The sequence below is a fragment of the Gallinula chloropus genome (assembly GCF_964237585.1).
Source record: "Gallinula chloropus genome assembly, chromosome: Z".
In the NCBI taxonomy this organism is placed as follows: domain Eukaryota; kingdom Metazoa; phylum Chordata; class Aves; order Gruiformes; family Rallidae; genus Gallinula; species Gallinula chloropus.
The window spans coordinates 75,845,328-75,868,391 of NC_140089.1; the positions used below are offsets into that span (position 1 = coordinate 75,845,328).

Here is a 23,064-nt window from a genome sequence, read left to right on the forward strand (position 1 = left end):
TTTCCCTTCTCCAAAGAAATTCTGAAGAATGCTGTAAGCAAGAATTCTATTAACTAGCTGACAATGCTTTCACAGTGCTATTATAATAATAATGGAAATTACAGCATCATTTCCCCATTGAAACCTAAGTCATGGCCCAAACTGAAGAGTTTATCTGAACAGCAGCATCACCTTTTTTTAATGACAAAAAAAAAAAATGGGGAAAGGATTTGGGAACAGACTCAGAGGTATTCATGGCCAGAAAATATATTCCATTCTATAAAACCAGATCTTGAATCAAACAGCACATAAAAGCAGTTGAATTTATGTAGGATGATGAGACTACGCAAAGATAAAAATATTGAGAACATGTTGGACAGAGATACCTTAAATGAAAGTAAAAAAGCAATGTGAAAAATTTGGAGCAATATGAAAATAAATTGAGGTGAAACCTAGGGAAGATGCAAAGACAAGAACAAGGTTTCAAAAATTTAAGGATGGTGTATACAAAGCACTTAAATTCACGTTCATATTAGACATTAGGAAAAAAATTTTCACTGAAAGATTTGTCAGGGCCTGGAACAGGCTTCCCAGGGAGGGGGTTGAGTCACCTTCCCTGGATGTGTTTAAAAAAAGGGTAGATCAGATACTGAGGAATACAGTTTAGCATAGGACAGGAACGGTTGGACTCAATGGTCTTAACGGTCTTTTCAAACCTAGTGATTCTGTGACTAAAGATTCAAGGAGAGTGAAGAAGACATGTATTCAGCTACAAAGAAGTGTTAGAAACTTCAGTAACAGCATTCTGTGACAATCCAAAACCAGTCAAATAAAGGTCTAGATTAGATTTACGGCTAGATTAAAGTCTAAAATAGAAGAGGAACTCATTGAATGATAGCAGAGAACATAATTTACAAAAATGAAGAAAATAAGACTACTCAAATAGAGCCACATTTGGGTTATTAGAAGAAGGCAGTCCTAAAGCACACTTCTAATTGCAGTAAGTGCTACACTAAAATAACAAATTAAGAAAAGGAATTAACTTCCTGAACTTTACTAACCATATTTGTTAACTCAGTTCACAGACTGGCTCAGTAAAAAAAAAAAAAAAAAACCAACCAACAAACCAAGTCTTAAAAATCTATTATCACTTACTGTTTTTGTCCCATGCTGGAGTGTAATTTCATGAGAATCTGGAATTTTCTTGACACGGTTCTGCAAGAAAAGGAATATCCACCTTTGTGAAAATAGTGCTATGACAAAAAAACCTAAACCCAAATCAAACAAACAAAATACATCAATGTGCACAAAAGAAAGAAAGGTTTCCCTCACACCAGCCAAAATCTGAGAAGGAGAAAGCAGGGGGAAATTAGAAACAAAACTGATTCCTGATTTTTATTTTCATTGATATACCCCGAAAAAAAATCAGAAATAGGTGTTAAAAAACCCCCAAGAACTTTAATAAGGAACAATAACAGGAAAAATGTTTAGAAAAATATTACATTTCTATTTAGTTCTTAACCACCAGTATCTAAAAACACTGAATTATGATTTAGTAAACAATATAATCATTCATATAAAATGGCTTTTCAAACAAAAGGACTCTATGAAGTTAATGAAATTAATGAAAAAATCTAGAAATTCATTACAGGAGCAAAATTTTCTATTTAGTTCATGAAGATCATGGACTAGCTTTCCAATTCCACTTGTAGCATTATCCCCAGCTTGGATGGGTCTTCACAACTGTCCCTCTGATGGCAGCCATAACATCGTAAATGTAATTCATGGAATTCATTTAACAGCAAAGTATGGATCAAGGCAATTACTGTTGAAAACTTCTAATACATCACACTAACAACTGTAACACAAATATCAAAGAATTTAACTTATACAGAAAGAAAAGTACTGAACAGTTTTCTGAATCATTATTCTCAAAATGCTTATTTGTCTGGTACCACTTAACAGACCACTCCTAAAACAGACACATTTTTATGCACATATTATTATCATTTTCTGTTGCTGAAGTATAATTTTTAACCACACTTTATATTATACGTTGTATCTCTTTCCTTATCAGTCTCTGTCATTTCCTTCTCTTTTCATGCTACACAAAGAAAATTACTAGAGCACTGGGCTGACTTCCTTTAGACTCAGTATATCCTCCAGTTCCTTGTCAAAAGGGCTTTATTTGTCAAAAAAACCCTGAAACTCATTGATTTAGGCAAACCTACCCTTCTTCTTACTTCTTGCCACTAATAACAGCTCTAATTTCTTTTTCACACATGTATAAGCAGAGACAAGCTAGCAGAAGATCCATGATCCGTTTTCACATTCACAGTATATGCACATCTCCAACAGTCAGAGATACTTGAAGAGGAACTGTAGTATAAGCATGGAAATCACATATGAACCTGAGCAAAAACAATTTATGGCCCTGTGGTCTATGCTAAGTCTGAAAAGGTAACAGTAAAGGCTTACAAACAGCTACAGATGACACTGTGAAAGGTTTGGCCCAGGTGGCATTAGGAGACACTACCACAGACTCAGTGGTTTAGAAGTTGAGAAGCAGATGTAACTCGAAATTCGTAAGTGGAGCTGTAATTATGAAAAATACTTTACTGGTCAGGTGACACTATGAAGTAAACAGACAAAGGTATAATTATAACATGAATTAAGTTTTCCATGTCTCATCATACCTTCCACTATAAATTGGCATTTGCTGTTCTCAGGATGTAAAAAATTGCTCAACAGCCACTGCCTGTACTTGCTGTCAAAGCACACTCCATAAAAACTGCAGCATGAGAAGGAAATAGCTTCCAAGATTCATGCTGCTAGCACCCACAACAGAAGATGTACTACTTCTGTGAATCAAAGGTCTTCACAGAAACCATCCATTGCTGGAAGCAAGAGCCTTTGACCATTCTTGTATGTCTATATTGCACCACCACAGAATTTCATTTTGAGATGGTATCTTAACTATTTTAAGAGTTTTTTCAGTAGTTCATACAAATAAAAAAAAAATAAAGTATGTTTGAACAAACATTTAATTTCAATTGCTAGCTCTTCCAGGTGACAATAATCAAATCCCTCTTTTAATGAGAAGAGTCAACTACACATAAAAACATTTTAGCTTTACAGTGCACTTATGTTGAACATTGTTCTGGTTACTTATCTTTAAGAGCAGACAGCAACACATTCTGCCACCTGATAAATCAAACAGCCTGAGCATGAAAGTCAGACATCTGGTGAGTGCTAGTGGTGCTACAGTCTGCAGTGTCCGAGGGATGCCTGACAGTTAAAGTAACTGTTTATTCAAAACAAACCATTACGATAACAACATCCACGAGCATACTTTGGCACGGCATCTTCAATTCAGCCAAACATTTATTAAAAAAAAGGCTGAGGATGCTATAAATATCCCTAACCTGCTACAACAAATGTCTGTAAGTGTGCACAAAAATTAGATGTAACTACTGCTTTTCCAATTATTACATTCCAAAGAATAAGGAATGCCATAAAGTATTTTTTTTTACACTCTAAAAGAAAATACAGTAAACATATTTTATGCTGATTAGAACATCAGGCTGGAATATTACTGTAAATCAAAAAAATTTAAAAGGTAGTTTGCTCAAAATCTACCTGCATTTCCAAGTCTTCCAATTGTTGCTTGGATTTCAGCTAGTAAGCATGCATAAGTTGATTTTAATACTTAATAATGCTGCTCTGGAAAGCTTGCATTTTCATTATACCTATGTGAGATGACATCTTTACAGGATTTTTTTGTTGTTCTGTGCTTTTGCTTTTTTCCTTTTTAAACTGCATCAGGAAAAGACAATACATTAAATTTCTCTTCCTTTGAGCAGAAACACAGGAAAACAGTTCTGGTGTTGACGTATCTCCTAATATTTTTACAAAAATTCTCAATTCCCTGGCTTACATAAGATTAATATATATTTAATCCATGAAATACTGTATCCTAGAAGTTCACAGTTTTCTCAAAAATGAAAAGTCTTACCTTTTAAATAATTTCTGTAAAGAGTCACTGCAAGCCAGGCATCACATCTGCAGTCTGCAGTTACGTTTTTGTCAGGGAATTCCAGTCCTAGCTGACTGTTAAGCTTCTATTCACTGCACCACTGTCCCTAAATACTGTGGATTTTTTTTTCTTGTTCCTTTTGGGAGCTTTCTTATCCTCAAGCAATACTCAGAAATTATGTCAGTAGAAACCACAGACTGAAACTATGTCAGAGTCTTCAAGATCTAATAAGAAAAATTATAGACCAGAACAACAACAACAACAAAAAAATCAAATAAACCCATTTATTTGATTATTTGATGCAAGTCAAACCAGATGAGTGAGAGGACAAACACAAAAAGGAAAAAATAAATAAGATTTAGATTTCTGCATCATATTGAAGGTAACCTTCAATATCCAATATCCCCAGGATTATGAATATGAGCAATAGTAGTTACTGGTATGTGGCAGAAGACAGAGGGATAAAGGAGATGGAGAAAGAATGGGTTGGTATCTTTATGATAAACTAAACATTTGGCTTGAAGAGGTCCTGCAGAAGTAACAGAATTCTAGCCAACAGTGGAAGCTATTTTAGAATTACTTTAGAATGACCATTAGATTATGTTCACAGACTTAAATGGATAAAAGTAAAGGCTATGAAAAACAAACTAGATTTCACACTGACTTTCTGCTTTGTGAAAAATAAGTTAATTCACTAGAATGAACTCTCCCCTACTAAAAATATCCCTAGAAGTTAGAATATAGATCCTTGAATGCCTCAACTTTTCATGGCCCAACAAGAGAAGGGCATAATCATGCATTGGTGACTACAAGTACCTCTACCACTCTGTTAGCAGAGGTCTGTATTTCATCAAATGGAAACTACCCTATATGAAAGAGAACTTGAAAGTTATAGGTAATGTAACAAACCCAAAATTGGGAAGTTTTCTGGGCACCCATAAGACTACAATTCAACAGAGGAAACAAAACAATTTTCCTCTGTGCTTACAATTGACCTTAGATTCCGTGCAGAGAATCTTGCTTTCTTGGAGGACTTCATATATTGCCCTGGAGGAAAATACAGTTTTCTTTTCATGCATAGCTCCTGTGTTCCTAGAGCTCTCCCAAAAGGCTGACTTGCTGGAGCCTTGAAGAGACTTCTTGTACTTGTGGAAGCAGTGCTATGCCACAGCATGGGGAAATAATATGCAAAAGTATAACAGTTAAACGGAAGCTGAGCATTTTCCCTGTTTTGAAGAGGTTAAAGTTGGTTTCACTACTACTTACTTTAAATACCTTGAGTACTATACTACAAAAATCCTTTCTGCTGAAATCGTACACACCCACACCCTGCTCTTTTGGAGGTCTGCTACACTCCCCATGTTGTCTGTTCATGGGCAGGAGTGAAGAGGTAAATTTAGGCAGAAAAAATTTAATGGAGGTGGTATGTCACAGATGATTACTGCCTCACTTGATGGAGTAACTCAGTTCCTAATGGACACCAGGATTAGCTGGTGGAAGTGAGAGGGGGACAAAAAACCCCTGTAATCAAATCCTGATAGCAGTGCCTTCATCTGCTTAAAATACTGCAGTGATTCAAAATGAAAGACATTAAAATGAAAGACACCCTGCAGAAAGCCATGTTTTAATTGTAAAAATCCAAGGACTTCCAGCAATTCAGAAAAATATATTTTCTATCACTTTGTTTAAATATGTCATGTTCATGTATTCTTTTAACGACTTTTTTTCCCAAAAATGGCTGAAATGAAAAAGTAAATGCCCGACTGCTGGGGGTCAAGATGGGATGAGAAGGAAAGTTTGAGAGCCTCTGAAAGGCTATTTCAGCTATTTCAGACTCCAGCATACAGACTGGCAGTGCTGTTATCTTCTTTGTGGTGAAATAGTAATAATTTTATCTAGCTTCTATTCTTCTCCAGCAAAAAATTCATAGTCATAAGCAATGTCTCCTAATAAAAATGTTCATACTGCACATTTTGTAACATACAGAAAGAAAATGCTCTGAAGAAATTTTAAGTTTAAAACAAATAGGCAGACAATGCATCAACAATCCCAACAGAAAGAATGGGATTTCTGACACAGTAATACCCAAAGTAGACCACAGTACCCAAAGCACCACAAGCTCTTCAGTTCAGACAAAAAACAGAAAACCACTGAATTGTACAGATAAACTGCTAGAACAGCATCACGGAAATCTTGTCCAATTGCTACAGTGTCTAGGCAGAACAATATGCAGATACCAACAGCAGAAGGCTTCATACTTTTTTCATTTTAGAAGTTTCAACAAGAAAGCAACTCATACTTGTTGCTGCTTCCTAATTTCTGTATCAACTGTGTTTGAGTATTCTGTCTCAAATATTACCTAAAATACAATTCATGGGGTTCAGAGGAGTTACAGAAGTCTGTCAGACATCATCAGGGGGGCACGTGCACAACCTCTGTACTGCACCTAAGTTCAGAGCCACAAACATTCAGTTTTTCCTTTCCACCTCACATACATCTTGGATAGATACTACATCCGCAGAAGTGAATGAACCCAAGAGACTATTCTAGTGATGATTAACAGAGAGAATAGAATCTTGTTCCATCCTCCAATATTGAGCCTGAAACACTATTATAAGAGAGATAAAAGCAGTATTTCACGTGTCTGGAAGAAAACACCCCTCATTCCTCTTTTTAGACTAGAAAAATGCTTTAGTTGTAAGGCACCCAGATGAACTTTCCATGACAGCACTGAAAGTTGAAGACAGTACTGAGTTTTTTGGTTTTTTTTTTCTTTTTTAAACTGGTTTTGCAAACACACACACTCACTGATGTTAATGTTTTCTTCCATGAGTTCCTCCTCATGTGCTAATTAAAAACATATTACTTGTAACGGGGCAGATTTTTCAAGTCACAAATTTTTCTTAATTTCCTTCACCACTTAAACTGAAAATAAACATCTACGGTTGCACAAGTGTACAATCAAAAGATGGAGTATGAAAGACCAAAGTGTGAGAGACAGGTAAGGTGCTGGTTTACAGCAACAGAAAAATAGAAATGCTTTTGGGTTTATCGGCGTGCATTATCCACAAACTTGCATGCAGACTTGACAGAATGTTTCAACAACTTTTAATTTCCTCTTTTAGGTGTTAGAGTTGACAGATGCGTTCTGATGCAGGCTTGCATGTTATTAAACTCAGTTTGGCCCAGACTCATATAATCTGAATTTCTGAATGTGATGCATCTAAATGTGGAAAACACTTACTTCAGACTTCCTACACAGTATCAGAGAGATAACTCCAGAAGAAAAATCAGTGTATCAAAAAAATGAATTAGCTAGAGACCTTGCCTCTTTGTGAATTATTCTGGGAGTGCAAGACAACTAAATTCCTAACGTAGGTGCCTTGATTAGGTTGGAGGGTTCAGGGTCTATGTGTGTGTATCATCTACAATTTTGGCCCCAAAAAGATGAAGGAAAATATTACAGAAAACAGAAGGATACATGCAAACACTGCTATGAATCATCTTGGCTGATATTCCCATGAAACACCCACAATATCTGTTACTCATGGAAAAACGTAGATAATTCATAACTCTATGACAAATGTAGAAAATGTTCAAAATTAAATAAATACTGAAAGGGTCCCACAAAAAACTCTCTCTTCCACTAACCCTTTAATTTGGGTAACACTAAAAGCAGCACAGAACTTACATCTTGAATTTTAAGAACAGGAAGACTAAGGAGAGGTTATTGTTTACTTTAGTGACCTAAATGCATGACTCCAGGGTCCAGTCAAGAATTGAGAAGATGCTTAAGTAGATGAACTTCCTTTCAAATGCCTACAGAAGTAAATTTATTTATTCAATATGGAAACAGTACTGTGGCTAGCTTCTCTCAACATCATCTAATTCACAGTCTCATGAATTTTTTTCTTATGATCTGAACCAGAGTGTTTTGTCAGGTTTAACCAGCAAGGGAAAAGAGCTTAGATTAAACCTTCATTCCAACACATGACTGCCTAAAATAATAAATTCCTAATGTTATTATAGGTCAGATACAACATATTTTATTAGATGATGGGTCAAACGGCCAGTCAGACACTGTTACCAGAAACAACAGGTACCATGAATTAGATCTACTCTTCCTTTTCACTCCACTAACTCTCGTGTTCCCACCTGAAAAGACTCCAGTGGTATAACAATTTAGAAAATGTACTGCAGTCAGAGTTTCAGCATGTTTGCACTATCTTTCTTAGACATAAACACCACTTCAACTCCCAAAAAAGCCTGCTTGTCTCAAGTGAGATAGTTTTAGATACATTTCAGGGGGTTACTATTTTTCACTTAAGACTCTAAAATCTCATTCATGTGATTTCTAAATTTGTAACAGGCCCTTGATTTCTGAAATCATAGTTTATATTTACATTTATGACTTGGGAGTTGTTCTCACAATGTACACCAGAGAAATTCTCTTGGGTCTTTCCTAAAGCAAGTTGCAATCTTCGATAAAACTCATTTAAATCTAAAATTGCCTGCAGTCATTCAAGTTTCCCTTGCAGTTTCTGGGAGACCAATTTACAGTGTTGTGGTGATTTTTCAGGTATGTCACATTCTGCTCACATAATCACCTATTTCATCTTTATCATCTCAGTTTCAAATGCATGTAAATACTTGATATTTGCTAAAGCAATGTGCACGTTATCACCAAAAAAGTGCCCATCTTCAGTAAGGACACAGTTTACTACAGCAATAAGGTAAGCAAAATTAGTATTACCTGCAACATTAAGAATTTTTTTAAATCGTTAGCATTTTTAGTCAGGTATATCTATTATTAAGATTAGTCCTTAGAGCTGAATAAAACACTCGGTTTTAACATAAAGGAATATTTATATTTACTCTGAAACAGTAAAATAAGTACCCACATCCACAGATCAGCTGACAATAAGGAGAAACAAAACATGTAACAGCGATTTTTGCTCTGAAAGCTCTGCTCAGCCTGGCCAGTAACCAAAGAGTAACTTAATTCTGAAATCAGAAAGGACAAATACTTGTGAACTTTAAGTTCCAAACAGATGAAGTGCTTACTTCAAATGCAAACAGGCCTCACTTACATATTCACATATTTCACATCCAGCTTGAGAACAATTTTGTTAATGCGTAACATTTTTCAGCTCAGTAGCCAGTTCACTTATTTACATTCAATTTGCTCTAAAAAAATCCTTTATCTAAACTACACAGACACTTTATCATTACCACTTCAAGAGAAGAAAAAAAAAAGCATTTTCACTTGACTCAAGAGAAGCCATGACAAACAGGTTACACTACAAATTCCAGTAGTATCCTACCTTTTAATAATTAGAACACTTTAAGATCATTGCATCCAACCATTAACCTAGAACTGCAAGTCTATCATCAAACCATGTACCTGTGCACCATGTCTACATGTCTTTTACGTGCCTCAGGGATGGTGACTCAACCATTTCCCCGCACAGTCCATTTCAACAATTGATAACCATTTCAGCAGAGAAATTCTCCCTAATACCCAATCAAAATCTCTTGTGATGCAACTTCAGGCAATCTCCTTTTACCCTATTGCTTGTTACTTGGGAGACCAACACTCACCTGGCTAGCACCTCCTTTAATGTAGATGTAAACCGCAGCAAGATTTCCCCTCTGCCTCCCCTTCTCCAGACTGAACAACCCCAGCTCCCTCAGCCTCTTCTCATAAGACCTGTTCTCCAGACCCCTAATCAGCCTGGTTGAACTTCTCTACACCCTCACCAGCACCTCCATGTCCTTCCTATACTGCAGCACCCAAAACTGCACACAGTACTCAATGTGCAGCCTCACCAGGGCTGAATACAGGGGTGAGATCACCATCCTGGCCTTGCTGGTCACACTGTTCCTGACACAGGCCAGGATACTGTGAGACACCCTGGCCATTTAAGCACCCAGCCATCGTATACACTGACAATTTATTTTCTGCCAGCTCATCTTCAGCCAGCTTTTGACCAACACCCCCATGTTGTTTTCTGTCAGGCAGCTTTCCAGCCACTCTTCCCCAGGCCTGTAGTGTTGCCTGGGGTTGTTGCAACCCAAGTGCAAGACCCAGCACTGAGCCTTGTTAAACTTCATACAGTTGGCCCTCAGCCCATTGTTCCAGCCTATCCAGATCCCATCACAGAACAGGTCAACGCTCTCAAGCAAATCAACACTCCTCCCAAAATTGGTGTCATCTGCAAACTTACTGAGGATGTCCTCCACTCTCTAATTCGGATTATTGATAAAGATACTAAAAAGAACTGCCCTCAGTGCTGCACCCTGGGAAACACCACTTGTGACCAGCCACCAACTGGATTTAACTCCACTCACTACAACTCTTTGGAACTGGTCATTCAGACAGTTTTTTACCCACCAAAGAGTAAAACTGCCCAGCCTATAAGCAGCCAGTTTATCCAGGAGAATGCTGTGTAAGGTGGTGTCAAAGGCTTTGCTAAAGTCCTGGTAGACAACATCAACAAACTCTCCCATCCACCAAGCAGGTCCATTTGTCGTAGAGTATCAGGTTAGTCAAGCAGGACCTGCCCTTCATAAGCCCATGCTGACTGGGTCTGACACCATGGTTGTCTTGCACACGGTGTGTGATGGCACTCAGTACGATCTGCATCATAACCTTCCCTGGCACCAACGTCAGACCAACATGCCTGTAGCTCCGCACTTGCTAATCTCCAGTCACCTGAGACCCTCTCAATTGCTGCTGATAAATGTTGAAAAGTGGCACTTCTTCCAGCTCCCTCAGTACCCTGGGATGGATCCCACCCGGTCCCATAAAACTGTGTGTGTTGTTTAGTGTAGCAGGTTGCTAACCATCTCCACTTGGATTATGAGGGACTCATTCTGGTCCTGGTCTTTGACTTCCAGCTCAGGGGTCTGGACACCTCGAAAACACTGATCTTGTTGCTAAAGACTGAGGCAAAGGCGGCATGAAGCACCTCAGCCACTTCCTCATCCTTTATTACTATCATCCAGGATGTACGTTTTCCTTAGCCCTCCTTTTGTAGCTAATCTATTTATAGAAACACAGAATCACAGAATGTTAGGGGTTAGAAGGGACCCCAACAGATCATTTAGTCCAAACCCCCTGCCAGAGCAGGGTCACCTACATTAGGTCACACAAGATAATGTTCCAGAGAAAGAGACTCCAGAATCTCTCTGGGCTGCCTGTCCCAGTGCTCCGTCACTCTCACAGTGAAAAAAACTTTCCTTAAGTTCACAACACCTCCCATGCTCCAGCTTGCACACACTGCCCCTTGTCCTATCATTAGATACCACTGAGAAGAGCCTAGCTCTGTCCTTCTGACACTGACCCTTTACATACTTACAGACATTAATGAGGTCACCCCTCAGTCTCCTCCTACCCAGGCGAAAGAGACACGGCTCCCTCAGCCTGTCCTCATAAGCAAAGTGTTCCAGTCCCTTATTGATCTTAGTGGACTCTTTCAAGTAGTTCCCTGCCATTCTTGAACTGAAGGGCCCAGATTGGACATAATATTCCAGTCGTGGTCTCACCTGAGCAGAGTAGAGGGGGAGAAGGACCTCTCTCGACCGAGTAAACCTTCTAATACACCCTAGGATGCCACTGGCATTGGCCACAAAGGCACAGTGCTGGCTTACGGTCATCCTGCTGTTCACAAGGACCTGCAGATCCCTTTCCCCTAGGAACATTTTAATTGTCTTTCATGACAGATTAGTTGGGCTTTGCTCCTTCTAGTTTTCTCCCTACATAACTTCATGACATCCTTGCAGTCCTCCAGAGTTGCCTGCCCCTCCTTCCAAAGGTCATACACTGTCCTTTTTCCTGAGTTCCAGCCAAAGTTCTCTGTTCAGCCAGTCCAGCTGTCTTCCCCGATGGCTCATACTCCTGCACCTTAATGATTTCCTTCTTGAGGAATGCTCAGCCTTCTTGGACTCCTGTACTCCTCAGGACTGCCTTCCAAGGGAAGTCTGTCAACCAGACCCCTAAACAGGCCAAAGTCTGCCCTCTGGAAGTCTGAGGCAACAGTTTTACTGACATACACACCTCCCCCCTTTCTTTACTTCAGTGAGAAATCAAAATTCTATCACTTTGTGATCACTGGGCCCAAGATGGCCTCCAGTCATTACATTACTCACAAGTCCTTCTCTATTTGTGAACAACAGGTCCAGCAGGACACCTTCCCTAAACTGGCTCCCTCACCAGCTGTTTCAGAAAGTTCTCTTCCACATACTCCACGAACCTCATGGATTGTTTCCTCTCTGCTCAATTCTATTTCCAGCAGCTCACGTCCCCCCACAAGAGCAAGAGCTAGCTATTGTGAGACTTCTTCCTATTGCTTATAGAATATTTCCTCTGCCTCTTCATCCTGATTGGGTGATCTATAACAGACTCCCACCATGATGGCTGCCCTGTTGCCCTTCCTTCTGATTCTTACCCATTGCCCTGGGTTCAGCTAAACCACAATACCCATAAACACTCAACCCTATTGTTACTATCATGGACGTCCTAACAGTGCAAGCACTCTAGCATAAAGTGTCCACCCATCACCTCCGTTCCCTTGCCTATCCCCTCTGCAGCTTTATAGCCATACACTGCAGCACTCCAGTTGTGAGTCATCCCACAGTGTTTCTGTGACAGCAACGGTATCACAGTTTTCCCACCGCACACAGGATTCTATCTCCTCCTGTTTCTTGCCCAGGATGCCAGCACTGGTGTAGATGCTTAGCAGTTGGGCTACCAATCCCACATCATTTGGGGGGAAGAAGCTCTAATTCCTATGTTACCATTCTAAGATGTTTCCACCATTTATAACACATCAATAACTCTTGTGTCTTTGCTGCCACATGGACCTCCATCCCCTACCTCCACTAAGACAGGAGGACCTCACTACCACACCATCTCTCAAACACTGGTGTGCTGCGCTCCCTGGCTTCGTTCTACCAAGACTGGCTTTACAACTTTCCTCCCTTCAAATCTAGTTTAAAGCTCCTTCAGTGAGCCCTGCTAACTCTAGTGCAAAGATCCTTTTCCCTCTTCGAGAGGTGTACCCCACCTTTTGCCAGCAGGCCTGCTGTCATGCAGACTGACCCATGAACAAAAAACCCAAAAAAGAACAGAGCCAGGTATTGAGCTGCTGGCTCTTCCTCATCATTCCCTCCAACTAAAAGGACAGAGACTTCTACTTGTGCACCTCATCCCTTAACCAGTCATCTCAGAGCCCTGAAATATCTCTTGATTCCCTCTGCATTTCTTGTTGCAATTCCATGGCTGCTTGTCTGAAGAAACAGTAACAAATAACTTGAGGGCAGTACCAGAGGAGGAAGCTTTCTCTTCACGTCTTTAACCTGGGCCCCAGGCAGACAGCAAATATCTCTGTTAAGTGAGTTCAGTCTTCATTTTGGGCCTTTTCTTCCCTTCAGAAGGTAGTTTCCTATGCCAATAATCATATTTTTCTTCCTTATGGAAGCAGTTTTCACACAGGGCATAGGCCAACTTTAACCTTGGCAACACCTTCAACCTAGATGAACCACTGCCCTTGGTACTGTTCCACTTGCAGAGTCCTGTGCCTATTATGCAAGGGCATCTGGGAAAGTCAGGTAGTCATCTGTTGTGCTGGGCAGGAACTTGTCACCATTGTCCCCTGTGCCTTAAGCTCTATGTTCTGCCAGGAGGAAAGAGAATAGAGAATCTTCCATATCATCAAAATATTCTTTACTGTGTGGGTGGTGAGGCACTAGAACAGGTTGCCCAGAGAGGTTGTGAAAGCACCATCCCTGCAAGCATTTAAGGCCAGCCTGGATGAGGCTTTGGACAACCTGATCTAGTGGAGGGTGTCCCTGCCCATAGCAAGGGGGTTGGGACTAGATTATCTCTGAGGTCCCTTCCAACCCAAACCATTCTATGCATCCTGCCTGCCTGTTGGGCCAGTCCCAGGGAAGGTATGGTGCGGTTCCACTACTTTTATCTCTCAAATTCCCTGATACTTTTCACCCTCCTCACCTCCTCCAGGAACTCTGCCACTAAGCAGAGGAGTTCCTCAACCCAGCCACACCTCCCACACGTGTGCTCACTACAACCAGCCAGTGCTGGCTTAAGAGCAGAGCACACCCTGCAACCTGACAACATTGCAGCACCATCTCCCCACTGAAGCTCTGTTTGGGAAGCTGCATCAGTCTTGGTGGGTGCAAAGCTGAGAAAGGCCATGGCTTTCTGCTGGGTGGACACCACTGCTCCCTGGTCAAGCTGGTAGAGCTTCAGTACCCTTCCTGCATTCCCTTCCGTACAAACTGCGGGGTGCACTGCTGCACCATGCCATTTGCCCACACTGGTCATGAACAATCTCTAAAGAGCTTCTTTTATACATGGGTGGAGGGCGCAGGGCCTTGGGCACCTTTTCTTCTGGCCACACTAGGTCTCTTCAGACTCTGTTGCATGAGCTGTGGGTTCCTGGCAGCTCTCAGCTCTCCTTGAGGTTCTCCTGGGCCAGGAAACTCCCTTGTGCACCATGATGGATCTCTCCACCATGGATCATGCTAACACCCAAGCTGCTCACATCAGCGACTAAGAAACCCCTGCAAGTTTTGTAAGCAGTGGAATTAAGTCCATCAGCAGCACTGCACTCATTTAATGTTGGATTCAGCAGAACTTAACAAGCAACTGCAACTAATACATGTTGAGTATTCTGCACTGCCATGTAAAACAGACTGACACAACTGAACAGATGAATACAACTGAAGTAAAATGCATTTTCCCTCTCATCAAAAAAAGAGCTTGATGATCATGTTAAGACTTCTGGTGATCACAATAGCTTTGAATTTCATAAGCATCGGGGTGCTAAGAACAAGAACCTCTATACTAGTATAGCAGCAGCCTGATTAGTGAGCCATCTCTTTTAAATTATTCAAGTTTTAATGACATGGATTAAAACAATACACCATTGGTACAAAACAATCCTTGACCTCTGACTGTGCAATTTACTTAATTCCTGCATACCCATTTCCTTGTCTGAAAATTTTGAATAATATCTATCATAAAGAATGTGCCAAAAGGTTTAATTCAGCAACATTGGTAAAGTTCTTAAAATTCCTCAGGGAAAGGGTTATTCTTAGCAAAGACACTACAGTCAGCAAAACTAAACAATCACATCTCAAGAGAGCAAGCTGTCTACAGACTATACTTTTCAACAGTTCTGCAACTGTGATTGTAAAAAGGTGTTCAGCCAAATGGTTACTCAAGGATCTTGAGAGACACAAAGTTACATATACTGTCATCCTTAGTGACAAATATTTGTCTACAGACTTACTAAACTTACTAATCAATTAGTATAAGGAATTAAAAATGGTGAAGGGGAAAGGTCACCAGTTAGTCATGCAAAGATCTACAACCACAGGGTGAAGGTAGGGGGCTGGTGGTTAAAAATTACAGCATGTCTAAGTTACTGCAGGAAGGAAGAACAATTTCCTATTTAGCTCCCACAGCTGGTTCCAATTCTATTACTGTTTCGATTGCTAATTCTCCCATGCCACCCATAAATTACCTTCAAAACATTAGCATTTAAGCTGTCTTATAGCAGCCCAATTTTATGTAATGTGACATGAGAATAAATTGCTAAGTGACTTTAACTATGGATCTGGAAAGAGGAAAAGATACATTTATATTGTACAGATGTGAGGTCCATGCTTGGGAAGTAGCACACCTTTCTCCATGTTTCACTCAGGTATATTCCTTTAACTAAAGCTTATGTCAGATGAAGGCAGTGCATTATGGGCAAATGATGTTTCTCATATAGTTAAAAATACTGTAATACCCCATGACACTGCAAATGATTTTCAAAATGTTCACAGGACAAATACTGAGCACTAGGTTAAAAAGCACAGCCACTGTGACTATCTTGAGCTTATTTTTAATCATAAACCCCGTAATTTTTTAGAAATTTTGCCCAAGGATTATAAAATGTGATCTTCTACTCATTTATGTATCTTACTACAGCATTTATAAATATTGAGGCCCCTCCAGCATACCATATGAAAAATACTGATTTCTATGCACAGTGTCATCTGAAAATACACAATTATTACAATTAAACCTGACCAGACACACAACCAAACAGAGACATGTTGATTCCTACATAGTGACTAAATTACTAGTACTCAGTATTGGCTCACTTGCAGATTACACAGGAACTCCAGGGGATCTACCAATTGGGCTGGCCCTTCCCAGTCAAAATTTCCACGTACTGTAGAAGGAGACACAGTCCCAGCAGTGCATATGAAGAGTATATTAGGAAAGATGGTTTGGGTCATCCCTGCTTCAGGCAAAGGTAAACCCATGTCTGGGACTGGTTTTGCTCAAGGACCTGGCTGTACTTGGTGGGTAATACAGAGGGATGGAGAAGTTCAATGCGTACCTCAAAGGGATTTGATTTTAGGTGAGAATAGCTAACATAATAAAGTAGAAAATGTATTTGCTAAATAACCCATTACTGTATATTCATTACTGCTATAATTGCTGTATGTTGCTGTATGTTGTACCCAAAAGAAATTGTTGGATCCGGTCATGACGTAAAGGGTATGGAATAAGGGGGTGGATAATGTCCTGGTTTCTGTCAGGATGGAGTTCACTTCTTTTGTAGCAGGGGATGGAATGCTGTGTTTGGGTGTTAAAATAAAAGCCGTGCTGATAACACCCTGATGGTTTTAGTTGTGGTCAAGCAGCCAAGGTCTGTCAGAGAGGAGGGGACGAAGCCAGGACAGGTGACCCAAACTGGCCAAAGAGAGTATTCCATGCCAATTATGTCATGCTCAGTAAAAAGGGGGGCTGGTGGGAGGAGCAAGGGGCAGCTCCCGGACACACGGTTTTTGGGGGACGGTCGGGTTCCAGGGCGGCTCTGGGTGGCACGGCCTGAGCTGTGGGTTCAGTGAGAAACTGCATTGTGTATCAACAGCTTCATAGATTATTTTGCTCTAAAGTCCTGTTAGCATTGTTATATTGTATCTTTCTGCTATTCTAGTAAAATATCCTTACCCCAATCCGCGGGTTTTTGGTCTCTTGGTTTTGGGGTTATTTGCCCCTTCCTTTTCCCTTCCCCTGCCTCACAACCCCCCTCCCCCTCTTCTCCTTTAAAGAGCAGGCAGCTGCGTGGATCTCGGCTCGCAGCCAGGGTAAAACCACAACAGTCTATTTTCCAGTGGTCTGATGCCCACATGTCAAATACAACACTTCAAATTACTGTCATTCTTCAAGGAGCCTGAGGTATAAAAGCATACTGAAGCAACGCTTTTACTTTTTAACCCAGACTAACATAAAGATCCATTGTCTAGACAATAAAAAAAAATTAGCTGTGTGCATGAAGGAAGACGGCAAAAAATAAAGAACATCATAGTTTACTAAATTGCCTCATTTTACAGACTATTATGGACATTATGTTAAGACCTTGTACATTTTTCTTACTCTATAACCACTAGAAAATGTAAAATGTAAATGTAAATGATTAGATATGTCCTGTGAGATTTTTTCTTAAATTATTCAATAGGCATCTTGATCTTTTACCATCCATACTGAGTTATCAATAAAGTCTTCTTCCTTTTACAATCTAAAATGTAAATACAATTATTTGATTAAAATTAAGTCACTATTATTCACTTACATAATTTTGTTAATCTACCAAAGGTGAAGATATATGTTGCTATTAATACATCTTGGTCATAATGAACAGTTAAAAATATATCATTAACTCACATTTCCGCAGTACAAAGATTGCAATTTTGGATGATCAGATGATGCTCTACAATTACTTTCTTCCAGAGTCAAGAGAGAAATGAGTAATCCATAGATAAAAGGAACACCAGATTTCAGACCATGTATCTACCATGTGCCAGCTATGAGATTTTCAGAAAGACCATTGCTTCATGCCTTAGATGGGATGAAAAGTCCCATCTTGCAGGTGTGCTACAGTGACACATTAACACCTATGGTAGGTTCATTAACACATTTGAGTTGCTCAGAAGCCATTATTAATGCCTATGATTATCATGGAATGGTTTGGGTTGGAAGGCACCTTAAAAGATCATCTAATCCTATTCCCCTGCAATAAACAGATCTTCCCCTGCAATAAACAGATCAGGTTGCTCGGAGCTTTGTCCACCATGGCTATGAATGTTGCTAGGGAATGGGCATCTCCAATCTCTCTGGGCAACCTGTGCCAGTGTTACACCACCCTCATTGTAAAAAAATCTCCTTATATCTAGTCTGAATCTACCCTCCTTGAGCTTAAAACCATTACCCCTTCTCCTACTTGGTAAAAGCCCTACAAAAAAGTCTGTCCCCATCTTTTCGGTAAGCTCCCTTTAACTACTGAAAAGCTACAGTAAGGTCTCCATGAAGCCTTTCTTCTCCAGGCAGAACAAGCTCAACTCTGTCAGCCTGTCTTCACAGCAGAGGTGCTTCAGCCCTCTGGTCATCTTTATAATCCTCCTCTGGAGGACAGTCCTCCCTGTACAGGGGACCCCGGAGCTGGTCACAGTACTCCAGGTAGGGTCTCAAAAGGCTGGAGAGGCTGAATTACCTCCAGCAGCCCAGGATGCAGTTGGCTTTCTGGACTGTAAGCACACATTGCTGGCTCATGTCCAGATTCTAATCCATCACTACCCCCAAGTCATTCTCTCAATTCCTTCATCCCCCTGCCTGTATCAATGCCATGGGTTGCTCTGACCCAGGTGCAGGACCCTGGAACTTGATTTTACTGAACCTCACAAGGTTTAGGATGGCCTGTCCAGGTCCCTCTAATGGTACTTGTCCTTCAATATGAGGTGCCCTAACTTCCTTACAAACTCATTCACAAAACAAAGAAAAAACAAAGTAAACAAATTTAAAAAAAAAAACACACCACCAAAAAGCGCCAAGAAACAGAGTTCCATGTACAATGCTCATATTACAAGTGAACTCTTGCAATTGTTGAGAAGATATGTTTGTGGTATTTTGCATCTCCTGTTGACAGATGGGTGAAGTTACTAGGGTACAATTCCATAACTACTGTTTCCATAAATAACAAGCTAAAAAATTCCTCCAGCAGTTCTCCCCCTGTATCAAGTAAGTGCTTAAACATAGGTACAAAATGCTGTTTTATCAAAAAAAGAAACAGAAATATAAAACAAATCCAAAATGAGTGTGAGTGAAGCAGACACCTTATAAACACTTCCTGGCTTTCTAGAGGAGAAATTGGAGTGGTGGGAAGAACATGTAATCCATAAAATAATCTGAATCAAATGCAGTCCAAGAATTTTTGCTCAGATTTGTTCAAATTCCTTACCATGGACAATGTCCAGACACCAAATAAGGAAGCCAAAACAAGGATTCCCAATTTTGCACAGTTTGATGAACTTGAGCTCAATTTAACTCCTGTTTATAGAATTTGTTCTGTAGAGGCCTGAATTCTTCACATTAACCTTTTGTTTGACTTCAATGTTCCATATGTGATTGATGAAATTACCTGGTTTAGATCCGAAGCTAATGCTACCCCAGATAACACCTACGGCTGTCCCAGGCTTGACTGTTTCCCAGGCCTTTTAACAATTTACATTTCACCTCTTGGGAGTCACACAAAATGGACAGTAGATAAACTTGCTGTCATGTTTTCACCCCAGCGAGGGCTGAGCACCACACAGACACTCTCTCTGGGTAGAGGAGAAGGGGGAGGAAAACAAAACCAAATGAGAATTTGTTTATTTCGAGCTGTCCCAAAGCCAGACTGTCCCCAAACCACACATCCCTGTGCTCCTCGCTCCACTAGTTCCCCCCTTTATGCTGAGCATGATGTCATGATATGAAATACTCCCTTTGGTTAGTCTGGGTCACCTGTCCCAGCTGTGTCCCCTCCCAGCTTCTGGGGTGCCCCATCCCACCTTTATATTAGCAGGGCTTCAGGAGAAGCTGCAAAGTCCTTGACTGCTTGGCAACAACTAAACTATCAGTGTGTTACCAGCACTGCTCTCATCCTAACTCCCAAACACAGCGCTGCACCAGCTGCTAGAAAGAAAATTAACTCTATCCTAGCCCAACCCAGGACACATACAAAACAAACTATTTTGCCCTGAGTTTTTCAGTGCCATTATTCTGTTTACAGGTAAAGTGTAAATTACAGATCCCTTAAAGGCACTTTCTTACACGCCTACAAATTCACCTTGCCTTCTGCATCATAAATTCATATACTTTGGATCCTCACTTCATGAACTGTGGAGTAAACAATGATGACATCAGTTGCCTTCAAGTCCCTCTCATGGGATTCTGATAAACCTCTACTGATAGGGTGAAACTACTCATAGGAGATGAAACTGAGGTGAAGTCTCTCTTCATAAACCATTATTTCAGAAACTACTGGATAGGACAATCTAGTAAAATAGGAAAACTCTGACACTGATGGTAACTGTTCCTACCCATGAACCATTTGCCCTTGGGATTTCCATGTGACACAGAAATAAGAAAACAGAGAAAGCACAGGAATCCTGCTTTTAAAACACAATCATCAGTTTGACACAAACATGTGCAAAAATCTTTAAAACTCACTATATGCTATTCAGACATTCTGAAATCCTTAGTCATTATGTTACTGAACAGTTCCAGGTGAGGGACAAGCCAACAAGAGTGAGTAAATGCACACAGACTTCTGCAGTTGGTTGTGGGTATCAGGAGCTTGTAAGCATCCATTAATACTGACAGGCATTAGGGAGATACACATTGCACTGTCAAAATTTTGCACAATAAAACGAGTGGGGGAGTTCTGGCTAAGACTGTAACTTTTCATACGCTTAGATATTAGCTGAGGTGATAATTACTTTTCAGGCAATAGACTTGTTTACACACTCGCACTTAAAGAATTCAAATAACCACTAAGCTATATTGTGAACTGCATGCAATTTAACTTATCTATGCAAATGGATGACATGATCTCCTTAGAACCTGGACTGACAACAAGGTATGGTATGCTATGCCTACTGTATACACAGCAAGCCCTTCTCATTGTAGAAGTGCCAATCTGAGATTACCATGAAGTGTGTCACAGAGCTTCTTTCCCTATCTTTTCAGCAAAAACAGTGGCATAGAGTTAAGTCAAATAGTGTATTACAGGGGCTACCAGACAGTTATTTCAAAAATCATGTGAAATCTAAAGCTATGTTGTTTTCTTTGATGAGAAAACAGTGGTTATAGATCAAATATAAATTTAGTATTATTTATTCATCTTATTTCAAATACAAAAATTCTGCACATGTAAGTGTTTGGCTTCCTCATATCAGTTCCTGACCTACAAGACACATTTTCTAACAAAGAAGCCCTAAAATCAAAAATCTTTTTTCTTTTAGATCATCTGTGCCTCAATCACTCCTGTTTTTTTTTAATTGGCAAAACCTGTAATATATACAAACCATTTTGAACCAGAAACAGTTATTAGGAAGCTGCCCTGATCAATTTAGTTCTGCAAGTGAGACAACTACATTAGTGATTATGAAACCATCAAAGAAAACTACACAGACATATTTTCTAGCCTACATATAAATTAGGTTTAGACTGCTGCAAATAACAACTCTATCACCTGTGAACAAAAAGAAAGTGCAAGGCAAGTTGCAGGGGAAAAAATAATCTTACTACATTTAGAAAGCAAGTAGGTGTGCCACATTCAGAACTGCAAGAAGGAAACATGAATCTCTCCACACCTTTCAGAACAATGCTTAGCATAATACTAACTTGTTTGACATTTCCTCTCTCACAAAGAGCAGAGGACCCACTATTCCTAAGTCCACTGACTTATTGCACTGTCAAGGGTTTTCTCATATTACTGATTCTCATTTGCCTAATTCACCTCTGTATCATTTAGCTGCTGCGTAGTATAAAAGGTCTGCTATCATAAATCTGACTGTATACACAGTACTTTGAGGTGCACCTGGATACAACTTTTTCTCCTAATCAGCAAGAGAAGTTGGGTAATTTCTAAGATACTTCCCAACTTGGTTGTGGAGTCCATCACGAGGTTACTCCCTCAAATTATCAGACAGGGTTACAGCTTCCATTAGTTTCTACACTATAAGGCAACTCCCAAGAGGTAAAATAATGCAAATTGCATTAAACTACACAGTTACACTACAGCTGACAATCATTATTTTTTGACAGGACAGAACTAGTTTTTGTAACTGTCATGTGATTTGGCTACATGCTGACTTAAAATAGCATTATAAATAGCATAGTTATTACTAATTTAGAGTTAGCGATATTCATCTTACTCTGGGGAGTTCGTATTTTGCTGAAAATGCAGTGAGTTAGTTGACTACTGATCATTCTACATTCAAACACTGATTCCAGTTTCTCATTTGGACTACAGGACTTCAGGAAATCACTGAAAACTACCACTGGGCCTTCTTACCCAGTTTGACGTCTCATAATTGCCTTCCCTAAGAATAATATTTAATGGACAGCAACTGGACAAAGCTGGGTACTATTTAAAACATTAACTTAAGAGATAATTAAAAGGCTCTGCCCTTAAAATTGCACCTGTTAAATCCAGACACTTCCTTTATTACTCTATTACGTATAGGCTTGAACAATCACAATACAAACATGAATTTGATAATCTAAAAACCTGTATTTCTAAGACTCCTACTCAGAAAGGCAAAAAAATGACATGAAGTCGCCAGGAATAGGGATACAAGCAGTAATGGGGCAGAGAGGATGCACAGGATGCCTGATCCCTAAGGCATCTTAGGAAGAAGTATCAATTATGACAGGTCTGTTGCAGAACAAAAGCAAAACTCCCAAAACAACTGGCTGCCCTCACCAAAGAAACTGCTGGATAAGGCAGCACTTAATCATAGAATGGAGGAACAACAAGGACTCTGGGAAAAGAAAGGGAATAAATTCCACATTAAAACAACTGAAACCATTAAGACAAGTTCTTTCACCAGGAGAAAAAGAGATCCTGACAGAATATTTAAACTATTTTCTTTTGAGATACACAGTGAAGTTTACTCTGGTATCATTATTTCTAAGA

The 23,064-nt window shown here is 39.8% G+C and overlaps 1 protein-coding gene across 2 annotated transcripts in view; it reads right to left on the reverse strand.

Moving 5' to 3' along the window:
- Positions 1–23,064, reverse strand: part of WDR70 (WD repeat domain 70) — a 154,455-nt gene that overhangs the window by 99,104 nt on the left and 32,287 nt on the right. For both annotated transcript variants that reach the window (XM_084278656.1, XM_084278657.1), the window contains exon 6: positions 1,135–1,194. In XM_084278656.1, coding sequence (XP_084134782.1) covers positions 1,135–1,194 — 60 coding nt within the window. The remainder of the gene's footprint in view (positions 1–1,134; positions 1,195–23,064) is intronic.